Here is a 12,013-nt window from a genome sequence, read left to right on the forward strand (position 1 = left end):
TAGAACAGAAGAACATAATCAAATTAGATTAATTAGTAGATTAAAAAGCACATCTCCAAACAGAATGACAGTTTGCATAACTGCAAATAGCATTTCGTGGATTGCAAAGGGTCCAACACTGCATGAACTCTTCGGGAGAGAAAACAGAGAAAAAGGGTTAATTTCACAGTCATGCAGTAAAGTTAGGTTTCCAACAAATATTGAACCAACTTACTCTCTATTGAGAGTTCCAACACAGGGGACAGCATGCAAAAGGAAAAAAAGAAAAAAAAGAAAAACACACAAATTAGTCGCCATCAATGCCAAGTTCCTGTATGGAATAAAAACACTTAGAAAATAAAAGTGACAAATGTTTTTCAAAGTTTTACGATAAACTCAAAATAGTTTTTAAAACAAGAGTTAAATGAATAGTATGGGATAAGAGTTTGTGATTTTCCTATACTTCTCTCTCATCTTCTTGCCAAGGAAATTTAAAAACAAAAAACAAACAAAAACTCTCTTCTTTTCCAGACCATACTATTGTTGAGGCTCAACTTCTGGAAAAAATCTAAGACTAATAGACACCTGCCAAAATTTCTGTACAGTGCAAACATTTGCTTCTAAAGCACAGTATCTAGAATTTTTCTTTTATCTTTTTTTTTCCCTCTTCAGAAGCAATGCATTCACAAGTTAAATTATTTCTGTGAAGGCTTGGAATAATTACTATTGTTTGGAGGTAAAAAGTAACTATACCACAACTTTTAATTTTCCCCAGGTAAGATGTATGTTTTGGCCTCCTGATCCTAAGACTGCAGACACTCTTCAGGAGACCAGATATGTCCTTCTAAGCAGGGCACTCAACTGTGTTGCATTTTAGTAGCCACTGATTGAATTCCTACTCCAGATGTTCAAGACTTCAAGAGGTAGGACTAAACAGACCATAAAATGTGAAATCAAACCATGCACTTTAGTGAAGGTGGCTCTTCTCAAGTAGGTCCTTCAGAGTCAAATGTCAGAATCACAGGGGATAGCTTTTGGCATCTGACACTCCTTACATTTGAAGGAAAAAATGGGTCTAGAGCAATCAAAATAAAAATCTTCTCTGAATTCCTTAATTTTTCAAACTTATTTATTTTTTAAAAACTTATATAGTGCTTGGTGTGTTGTAAGGGCTTTACATATATTAACTCATTTAATCATCATCGCAATCTTATTAACTCTATTTTACAGATTAAGAAACCAAGGCACACACTGCTAATAAGTGATGGAGGCAGAATTTGAACCCAAGCAATCTAGCTCCACTACCCATAGTTGTTATCACTGTATTGCACTGCCTCTCTTAGAAAAATATTTAGAGGTTTTACAGAGTCATACACTGTGATTGTATGCGTAGTATCTGAAAGTTTAAAAAGTTTATTTATCAAGTTATGGACATCAAATAATTTCAGCTTGTGAACTATTTACCAACCACATTACTCCTGTCCCAGGAAAAAACCCAGCATCTATTTCAACTGTATTCAGAAGTTGAAATAGAAGCTCTTTTCTAGCCCTTCCTTTCTGGGATGTGTATTGGAGCTCACCTGATATTTCAGCTGGACTCAGATGCTTACTCTAACACATATAAGAGAAACATTCTGGGGGTTGGAGGTGATCCTAGATGAAAGGAGATGGGGCTGCTGCTCACACCCTGGTTCTCTAAGTAACCTGTTGGGGACAGCAGGTGGTCTCAATCATGTTGGGGAGAAGTAAGGACAGCTTCCAGTTAACATGGAAGCCAGCTACTATTCAGAAGCTGTTAACACAGCTTTAAGTTGACTTCAACTTAAAAGGACATGGGAGGGCTTCCCTGGTGGCACAGTGGTTGAGAGTCCGCCTGCCGATGCAGGGGACACGGGTTCGTGCCCCGGTCCGGGAAGATCCCACATGCTGCGGAGCGGCTGGGCCCGTGAGCCATGGCCGCTGAGCCTGCGCTCCGCAACAGGAGAGGCCACAACATGAGAGGCCCGCGTACCGCAAAAAAAAAAAAAAAAAAAAAAGGACATGGGAAAACCCACCCAACCAACCTCAAGGCATGAGGTGTCTCCTAAACACTACGGCCCATTCTGGGGTCAAGGCTTCAGATGATTTCTGCCCTGTGAGTTTCAGGATAGTTAAGGTTACAGATAAGTGATTCCAATTCAGAGTGGAGAGCTAACCCACACTTGAGGAAGAAAAGAGAAGTCTCTTTGATGGCCTATTTCAAGGCTATGAGGAAAAGCACGTGGCACATTTGGGGAAATGAACGTAGTTTCCAGGATTGAGAGTGACAGTGAGAAGGGAATGACAAGCAAAAATGATAGGCTTTGTTTGAATATTTTCTTGAGGGTAATGAGTAGTCACTGAAGGGTTTTAAGTTAGTAGAGAAGATTTACCTTTTAGAAAGGTTATTCAAATATGCAGCGTGGAAGAGAATTTAGGCATAGGAGGTGGGGAGGAGGTGCAGCTGGCCAAAGATGATTGTGCCCTGAATTAGCAGTGAGAATGGAAATGTTTAGAAGGTTGAATCAATTAGGACTGAGTAAATTTCTAGAATAATGCCCAAATTCTTCACTTGAGCAATGAGAGGATAGTGGTTTCATCTAATGAGATAAAGCAATGCAGGAGGAAAAGTAGTTTTGAGGTTTAAGATGAGCAAAAGGCATGTAACTAAGTAAGTGCAGGAGAACAATGTGGGCTGGAAGTACCATATGAGAGTCATTAGGATAAAGTGGGTGACTTAAGCTTCAGATAAGGTACAGAAGTGAAAGAGGAGGGCCTAAGGCAATGCTCTAAGCAACACCAATGTAAGTAAAACAAGCAGAGAGATAAGTGTCTGAAAAGAGAGGGTGTCTACTGTGAGGAAGACTGGATCAGGCACAACAGAAAACACCCCTCTTCCACCTCTCCCAAATCCCTTTCCTTAAAGTGTCAGAAAAGATACGCTGGATAAACTCACAACAAGGTTGAAAAATAAAAAGGGATGTCAAGCAGCAAACTGAAATTTATGAAAAATTCCTGGTGGCCAAGCAGATGAGATCATGTTAGCAAAAAACAGAGTACATGTTTATGTGGCTACCAACAGCTTCACGGTAAGACCTCCTGCCATTTCCATAGAAGAAAAGGTAGAAAGAATGGGCTTATGTGCGGTTAACTTTGCCAGTTTGGAGACAGGAAATGGGAGTTTCTGCTGGATGGCTTCTATCTTCTTGGTAAGCTAAGAGGCCAGGACATATGCTTGGGGCATGAGATGGGTGGAGAGGTGAACAGGGATGGAGTTCTGAGGAAAGACTATCTGACACAGTCTCTGTGGAGGACAGAAGAAAAAAACTAGAGGAAGAGGAAAGGCAGCACTGGGCTTGTAGACAAAAATCACAGATCAGAAATGGAGAATGGCACAATATACAGGAGTAACAGGGCTGATTTCACCCAGCAGGGGCCAGTACATTGTTTCCCTTCAACAGTCTTAACTTTCAACCAGTGGCATGAGCATGAGCAGAGGTTCTTGAACATATTTCTATTTTAGTGTCAATGACCAGAGTTGACTGTATAGAGCAGGGGTCGGGAAACTATGGTCTCAGAGCTAAAAATGGTTTTACCTTTAAAAAAATTTTTTTTTAATCAAAAGAAAAGGCTATTTCGTGACAGAAAATTTTATGAAAATAAAAATTTCAATGTTCATAAGTAAAGGTTTATGGCAACCCAGCCATGGCCATTTGTTTAGATATTGTCTATAGGTACCTTTGTGCTATAATGGCAGAGTTCAGTAGTTCTGACAGAGATCATTATGGCCCACAAAGCTACAAATATTTACTACCTGGCCCTTTATAGGGAAAAACAAACAAACAAAAAAGGCCAACTCTTGATAGAGAACAAAATTTTACTTGGAAAGAAAAGAAAGCATCAAGAACAGCTGCTTGATCCAATGATTGGACTGTTAGTACTTTATAAAATTAAAAAGGGGGGGATATCTACTATTTTAATAATATAAGGATATGATGCAAAAGCTCAAATCAAACCCTGATATTTTTAACTCAGCACAGTATGGTGATATATCCAGTTTATTCTTTTTTTTTTTTTTTGTGTGTTACGCGGGCCTCTCACTGCTGTGGCCTCTCCCGCTGCAGAGCACAGGCTCCGGATGCGCAGGCTCAGTGGCCATGGCTCACGGGCCCAGCCGCTCCGCGGCACGTGGGGTCTTCCCGGACCGGGGCACCAACCCGTGTCCCCTGCATCGGCAGGCGGACTCTCAACCACTGCGCCACCAGGGAAGCCCCTATCCAGTTTATTCTTAATGAATTACATTACTGGTAGAGTCCCTGATGGACAATCACCAAACAAAAGCTAAACAAAAACGAATTAAAAATAATCTTCCCTTTACATGTGTATTCACTGAATTAACCAAAAAAACAAAAACAAAAACAAACAAACAAAGCCAATGGATCAATAAGAATTGTATGTTCTTATAAAATCCCACAGAAAAAAAAAAGTCTCCTTCCCGAAAACTCTCAGAAGGATTGTGGCTGGTTCTCTGCATCTACTAAGGGAGGCCAAACATCTGTGCTTTCACCAACATCAAACTTGGTTTTCCTACTTGATCTTCAAGAGACTTTTTTTTAAATTTTGACATTCACTTTATTTAAAAAATTTTTTCTTTAAGAGACTTTTTTAAAAAGTGTTTCTCTTTATTACTGTGCAAATCTTAGGATCCAACTAAATTGCATTATTGTCCTAACAAAAAATTAAAAACTGTGACTTCAAGAAATAATCTAGCCTTACAGTCTCATACCTTCCAGCAGAGATGAATTATATTACTTTTGAAGATGTTTTAAAACTCTATTTTTAAAAGTTGTAGAGATTATTAATTAAAACATCATTTAATAAAACAGGTCCACCCAGATCATAATTGTCTTGTCCTTTGGCTCATACTGCTAACAAAAAATGTCAACAGCTAATTTGTTCAGGATTTACAGAAATTTTTCCATTAAAGCAATTCCTACAGCTGTAATTAGTGGTAGCAATATCAGTATAAAATGGTATGGTTATCTACATGCTCAGTTTGAAAGTTATAAACTTAGTGTACTTTAATCTTTGTCTTTAATGGGATCTTGCATTCTTGGATAAAATAAATATACCTTCTGATAAAAGGATAATCTTTAGAAGTTAAAGTACAAGCAATTTATAATTCTTAGCTGGATTTCAGTTTATGTATAGAGTAGGATTTTAGTGTCTTTAAGTAGTGTCACAAGTAATGAAAATATTGAAAACAGAAAAAAAAATGAGGGGGAAATGACATGTGCAACAATAAAGTGAAGACAATTAAAAAAAACAATAAAGTGAAATTTGTTAATATCTTTCTTATGATTTCCCTTCCACATCTCCCTCTCACTTAGGTTAGAAATTCTCATGTAGACACCTGGTGTCCTAAAGGAAGATTAAAGTTTCACCATTGTCAAACATACTGCTGAAAACAGAATAAATGAGTCCATTTTACAACAAAATTTTACATTTTAAAGCAAAATTTCACAGTATACATGCAGACTATGCATAAGTACTTAAATACATTTTAATCCACATTAAAAACTAAACAAAGTTCTGATGATTTTTATGAACTATTTCAATATATGAAATGCTTCTTTTATATTACTAACAAACTATGGGTGAAGCCATATTTTGTGCTTTTTGTTATTTAATGGCAATTCTTTTCTACAAAATTGCTCTTTTAAGAATATATTTATGTTAATAGAGAAGGAAACTGAATAAAAAGTTGGCAAATTTTTTCAACTTACCCCAATTATTTCCTTTACAAATAGTAAAATGTTTTTAGAAATACAAATACTCACCCTAAGTGTATAAGAGTTTTGCATGTTACTATATATTCTTCAGTTTATAGTCTTGGATAATCTCTCTTTGGAGAAGCTTAAACAGTTACTAGAGAGCAATTTCTAAATTAAGTATGATATCAAATACTCAATTTCAATTATGTTTGAAAAGATCATTGCCATTTTAGAGCAATAACAAAGCAAAAATGGCTTATAGTTTTTTGTTATTATTCACTTCTTTTTTGGGGCAATATAATAATGACACCTTATAGGAGTAATCTTAAATACTAAAACATACCTTGCCATGAGGATCAGCAAACATTCTTGTGAAAATTTCACATAATCTTTTCAGTTCAACTCGACTGTCAAAATAATAAAGTGGAATTAATATCTTGCTGTAGGAAGAAGTCGTTTAAAAGTGACCTTACAGGGACTTCCCTGGTGGCGCAGTGGTTAAGAATCCACCTGCCAATGTAGGGGACACGGGTTTGAGCCCTGGTCTGGGAAGATCCCACATGTCGCAGAGCAACTAAGCCTGTGCGCCACAACTACTGAGCCTGCGCTCTAGAGCCTGAGAGCCACAACTACTGAAGCCCGCTCGTCTAGAGCCCGTGCTCTGCAACAAGAGAAGCCACTCCAGTGAGAAGCCCGCACACTACAATTAAGGGTAGCCCCCGCTCACCACAACTAGAGAAAGCAGTGTGCAGCAACGAAGACCGAACACAGCCTTAAAAAAAAAAAAAAAAGTGACCTTACATATAACTGGGCTTCTTAAAAAAAAAAAAAAGCTAAAAAAAATCATCCCTCCTAAATGAAAAATTAGTGGGATTTACTAGTCAGGGCTAAATACAAATTTACCAAATGCAACAATAATTCTGTAGTAACAGACACTATTTTAAAGGTTGAAAGTTATATGAAAAGAAATACAACTGTACTTCATTAATGTAAGCACAACAGAGGAAAGTATACAGATGACATTCCCAGCACATGAATCTTATCCTTTTAAATGCTATGATGTTTTCTTAAATTTTGCCACCTGAGGGCTAAAATCTTTCTAAACTATGACTATTTCCTTGCCATTTAAAATGATATACTGAACCTAATACTAATCTAATCTTGATGGGGTTGGGAACAACAGTATGATGCTTTATTGTAGTGATTCACGAACTGTGACATGAAAGCATTAAAATATATTAGGAAGTTTATAGATAAACACTTATTTTAAGTTATATAGTTCTAATACTTCCTAAAATAAACAGCTAGTAAATCAAACTCTGAGTGTGGTGGAAAATAGTGGGCCACTTCCTGACTTGATACCTGAAATCAAACTTACGAATTTTCTAAAACTATGTTCTTAAAGGGATAGACCATAGAGATTTAAAACATTACACAGATAAAAAACAATAAAGAGGGGCTTCCCTGGTGGCGCAGTGGTTAAGAATCCGCCTGCCAATGCAGGGGACACGGGTTCAAGTCCTGGCCCGGGAAGATCCCACATTTCGCAGAGCAACGAAGCCCGTGAGCCACAACTACTGAGCCCGCGTGCCACAACTACTGAAGCCTGCGCACCTAGAGCCCGTGCTCCATGACAAGAGAAGCTACCACGATGAGAAGCCCGCACACCGCAACAAAGAGTAGCCCCCTCTTGCCACAACTAGAGAAAGTCCACACACAGCAACGAAGACCCAACACAGATGAAAATAAAATAAATAAAATACATTTAAAAAAAATAAAGAATTTAGAGAGGAAAAGCAAGCAAAAGCCATTAGGAAAGGAAACCGAATCAAACCCAACTAAAAACCAATATAAACTTTTTTTTTTTTAACTTTATTTATTTTTTGGCCACACCACACAGTAAGGGGGATCTTAGTTCCCGACCAGGGATCAAACTCACACCCACTGCAGTGCAAGCAGTGCAAACTCACACCAGGGAAGTCCCTAAATTTCTGTTCTTAGAGAAATTCACGCCAAATCCATTTCATATTATACCAAGATCCAAATATTACACAAACATCAAGAATATACCTTCATTTCCAAATGAGCATAAATATTCTTTCATCTCACTGAAAAACTTATCAGGAATGAATTTTAATAATGAGTCAGCTTTAATATTATGCATATTTTATTATTTATTTTCATTAAAAAAATTAATAACATTTTTCATTTAACATCTATTTGTGAATAAAAAGTTTCCTTTTAGAAAGTTTCTTTAAATAGAGCAAGTTAATTAAAACTTTTAAAAGTAACAATAGTACAGATGGTCCTAAAGGATTAAGGCTTGGGAAAATATTTTGATGCCACCTTCTGAATTCAGGACACATTATGAGCCCATACCAGTATCTTTAAAGTGTTATGAAAAAGTCAAGTCAAGTCAATTGTCCTGTCCTAACCAGGCAGGACAATTATTTTAAAGACAATATAACTCACCTTAGCGTTCTCTGATTTTTTAGTAAGTTCTGCAGACCCAGGAGGCCTTCTTTCCTTTCTGACCAGTTGGAGCTAGCACACCTGTTGAGGACTTCTGCCACATCTTCTGTCTGCCTCATGTATGTAGGAATACTACCATTCCGAGAGCTATAGGAGCGTTCTGAACAAGCACTGGATGCATCGCTGTTGGCATCATCATCTGAATGCATCCCATATGATTCATATCTTCTTCGAGCAGGTTTTTTCTGTTACACATAAAGACTCTCATTAGTGGTAGCTAAAATAATATGCTGGTATTTCACAAATTTCTACTGACCATAAAAAGACTGGTTTTTGTTTAAAAATCAGTGTAAAGCATGCTGCTAATCATTGTAATAATAAAATGTTGATATTTAGTTTTTCTTCAAAAAACATGTTTTAGGAGTTAGTAGATGATGAAATATTCTTTAACTATGGCGAGTGATAAAAGCAGAATAAGACTACTGTATGGAAGTCAGATATGTAAAGTGGGGAGCACTAAAAACATGGGATTCTTCCTTTTCTTTTTTCAGGAAAACCAAAAAGAGCTACAAGAGTATAAACGAATGGACTCTGTACTAAAATTCTGAGTTGTTAAGAAATTACTACCTTTTTAAAGGATGAGAATGGATCAGAAAATGGGCAATGGATCAGAAAAACATTTTTCCCCATGTAAAGTTCTATTTTTTTCTGTCTCTCAACCTTCTCTTTCCTCTATTCTCCTTTCACTTCTACTATCACTTGTCTTGCCACTCTTTCTTCTCTTGTATGCAACCCTGACATTTCCTAGAGAAGTAAAATACAGAGAATGATGAGAGCCTGTTTTGCTTACTCTTCCTTTTAGGAGGCAAGCTCCTGGAGGGTCCTCCATGTTCTTCCCAATGTGTCTATACTGTCTATTTCAATATTTATGAGAAAGCATATTTAGATTCCTTTGATTTCTTTACATCTGAAGCTTATTATTTAATAAATGTAACTGCTAATTTTACTTTGAATATTGAAAGTGAAATGAGACAGAATAAATAGCTTATTTGAGATTTCTTTGGAAGAATTATAAATCTTTATGAACCTGATATTTGAATTTAGGCTGGTGAGCAGTGGATATTTCTAAGAAACATTTAAGCACAATAATTTTACACAGCTCCAGGTGACTTAAATTCTCCAAGTTTAAGATCTAAAAGAAATATAATTTGAACTCAATTAAAAATAGTTTTATAATGACATTCCCATCACTAAATTGATTTTAGAGGCACCAACTTAATTTAGAATGGCAAAAATGTGGTATTTCCTGTGTTGGTCTTCAAGACCAGTTTTGTTATAGACATCAGTGTCGATGACATCATCGCATTTGTATAAAGTAATCAGGCTTAAAGGATGAGAACCCCCATAGGACACTCTGTTTAAGCACTATCTCCCTGCTGATAATCATATAATCATATATACAGAAAAATGATGTGTATCTAAGGATTTTATTACTTCCATTTGAATTTTTTATAGAAGACTATCATCTGTTAAACTGATGAAGGAAAGAAAAAAGTTATGGTATCATAAGATGTCAGAAAACAGCAATGTATATACCTTAGTCCGTATGTCTCCTAAGAGCTGAGAGCAGATTTTTAAAGAGAAAAATTGAAAATAATGAAAAACATTTTGCTAAACAGCACAGTGAAGTAGGCATAAACAATGCCCATAATTAGAAACATTAACTTTTAAAATATATAGATACATAAGAACTGCTTATTAGGAGAATATATCTTTAACTTGTCAATATCCTTTAGTCCAAAGAAAAAAATCTAAGCTACAGAAATACTCCCATAACCAGTTTTCCAAAGAAACTCAAGTCTTCTTCCTATTTGGATCCTTTTGTTGTTTCCAAAGTTAATTTTATTTCTATGATTTTCCCTAGGTCCAATTAGACTTAGTAGTTGGATAGTCTTTTCCTAAAAACTGATAGTTATAACTGGAATATCTATGTTATGCAAATAATGGAAGTATTCACAATCAAATGATTGGGATTCAGCTTTTAGCCCTGGTGGCTAAATATTCCTCATATAAATCAAATACAACATCTTATAACAAGTAATAGTTCAAGAATAATCCATTCAATTCATAAAATTTATGCGAGCAGAATTTAACTAGTAAATCATCCATTTACAAGAAACTAAAAAACATAATTTGAGAAATACACTGATGAGGAATAGTAAATTTAAAACGTATGACTAATTTAATATCACCAGAAGAAGATGTGATCAATATGTCCCAAGCTCAAGAGAACAAAGTTCCTACTTAGTTGTATTGATTAGAAAAATCAGATGGCTAAGGTAAAGAGAAAAATTCAGCACATACAGACTGTTAGAACAGAACTGCACGTGATTACATTTAATATATTATAGCTATGATCAATGAATATTTTTAAAAACTTGTTTTTCAAATATATGTGGCAAATATTGTATCAACACTGGTTAAGAGGTGATATGTGGTTTTAAAAGGCATCATGTATTTTTAAATTTCAAAACAAAGATGACATCTTTATAAGTTCTGTGTAAAAAACTGAGTAAATGCTTACTTCTCAAATACAGGATTAATATCATAACTTGAAAGAGAAATTATCATGTTGAATTGACTTGGGAAAAAGGAAAAAGCAATTATAATCACTGTTTCTAATACTTCCTTCATAATTTTAAGTGAGAAAAACTACAGTGATATCTGAACAGCACTCTTCTGACAAACCATCATAGATCTACGGATTATGTTTTTAAGCCTCACTGTTTAATGTGTCAGGTACAAAGAGCCAGAAAGATGTCTTAAATATAAGTTGTTTTGAAGGTGTACTTTCTCTCAGCTCAGAAAATACAAATAAATAAAGACTAAACAAAAACTGTACCCCAAACTAAAACAATCCCTAAATACCCAAGGTTAAGCTAAACTTGAAATTACATACTTGTAGTGTACATATTTATATACTAATCTATCTGCCTTTATTCTCAGTGTGTTACAGTACATAAAAAACATCACCATATTAACAATACCAATATTTATATTCCTGACATCACATCAATTACTATGGGCCCTGGCTTAAAAATTTGGCAATTAATAAAGATCAAGAATTAATTATACTGTTTTGCTTTTTACATTGCCCACATTTGATCTTCCTAGATTTAATACCAAGAATTTTCCCATCTCCTTTCCCACACTTGTGGATTGGCTCACTCATACATTAGTTTCACAGTTGGAACATCTGTAAAGATAAGGAAATGGAGAAAAGTACCAAGGCATCTGCTACTGCCTCCTCCACGTCGGAACCTGTGTTCAGGACTCGCATGGCACTGACAGAGGATGACAGTCGGCTTGATTGGCTGATCCCATACCCTGGACCTAATTCATCAGAAGAAGGAAAATAGCTTTGAGAGGGCCATAAATGTAACAGGGTCATGTTGGAAACTTTAAGATCCTTAAGAGGAGGAAAAAAAAACCAATGGGGCAAAGCATTTTAAAAGCAATACTGTATTCTCTGGGTACATTTATTTTTAGTCAAATAAAAGGGCAAAGGCAATTAAAATCACTGACAGTGCGTGGGAAGTAAATTTAAAGAATAGTAGCTATGATATACTTTTCACCAGAAGATAGAAGAAAGCATGGCTGGCCAACTAAGGGCTTGCAAGTCTATAGCCCTGTAATTAATCTAGCTCTATCAGTCAGGCAAATCTCATCTGTTTGCTTGAGCCACAGAGTAGCCCAGAACAAAGATCAAT

The 12,013-nt window shown here is 35.9% G+C and overlaps 1 protein-coding gene across 12 annotated transcripts in view; it reads right to left on the minus strand.

The window, feature by feature from the left end:
* The window catches only part of CLASP2 (cytoplasmic linker associated protein 2), a 178,333-nt gene that overhangs the window by 39,336 nt on the left and 126,984 nt on the right, over positions 1 to 12,013 (minus strand). For all 12 annotated transcript variants that reach the window (XM_079934507.1, XM_079934505.1, XM_079934502.1 and 9 more), the window contains 3 exons: positions 11,530 to 11,636; positions 8,244 to 8,488; positions 6,115 to 6,178 (listed from right to left, as the gene is read on the minus strand). In XM_079934507.1, coding sequence (XP_079790633.1) covers positions 6,115 to 6,178; positions 8,244 to 8,488; positions 11,530 to 11,636 — 416 coding nt within the window. The remainder of the gene's footprint in view (positions 1 to 6,114; positions 6,179 to 8,243; positions 8,489 to 11,529; positions 11,637 to 12,013) is intronic.

The sequence above is a fragment of the Stenella coeruleoalba genome (assembly GCF_951394435.1).
Source record: "Stenella coeruleoalba genome assembly, chromosome: 10".
NCBI classification, from domain to species: Eukaryota; Metazoa; Chordata; class Mammalia; order Artiodactyla; family Delphinidae; genus Stenella; species Stenella coeruleoalba.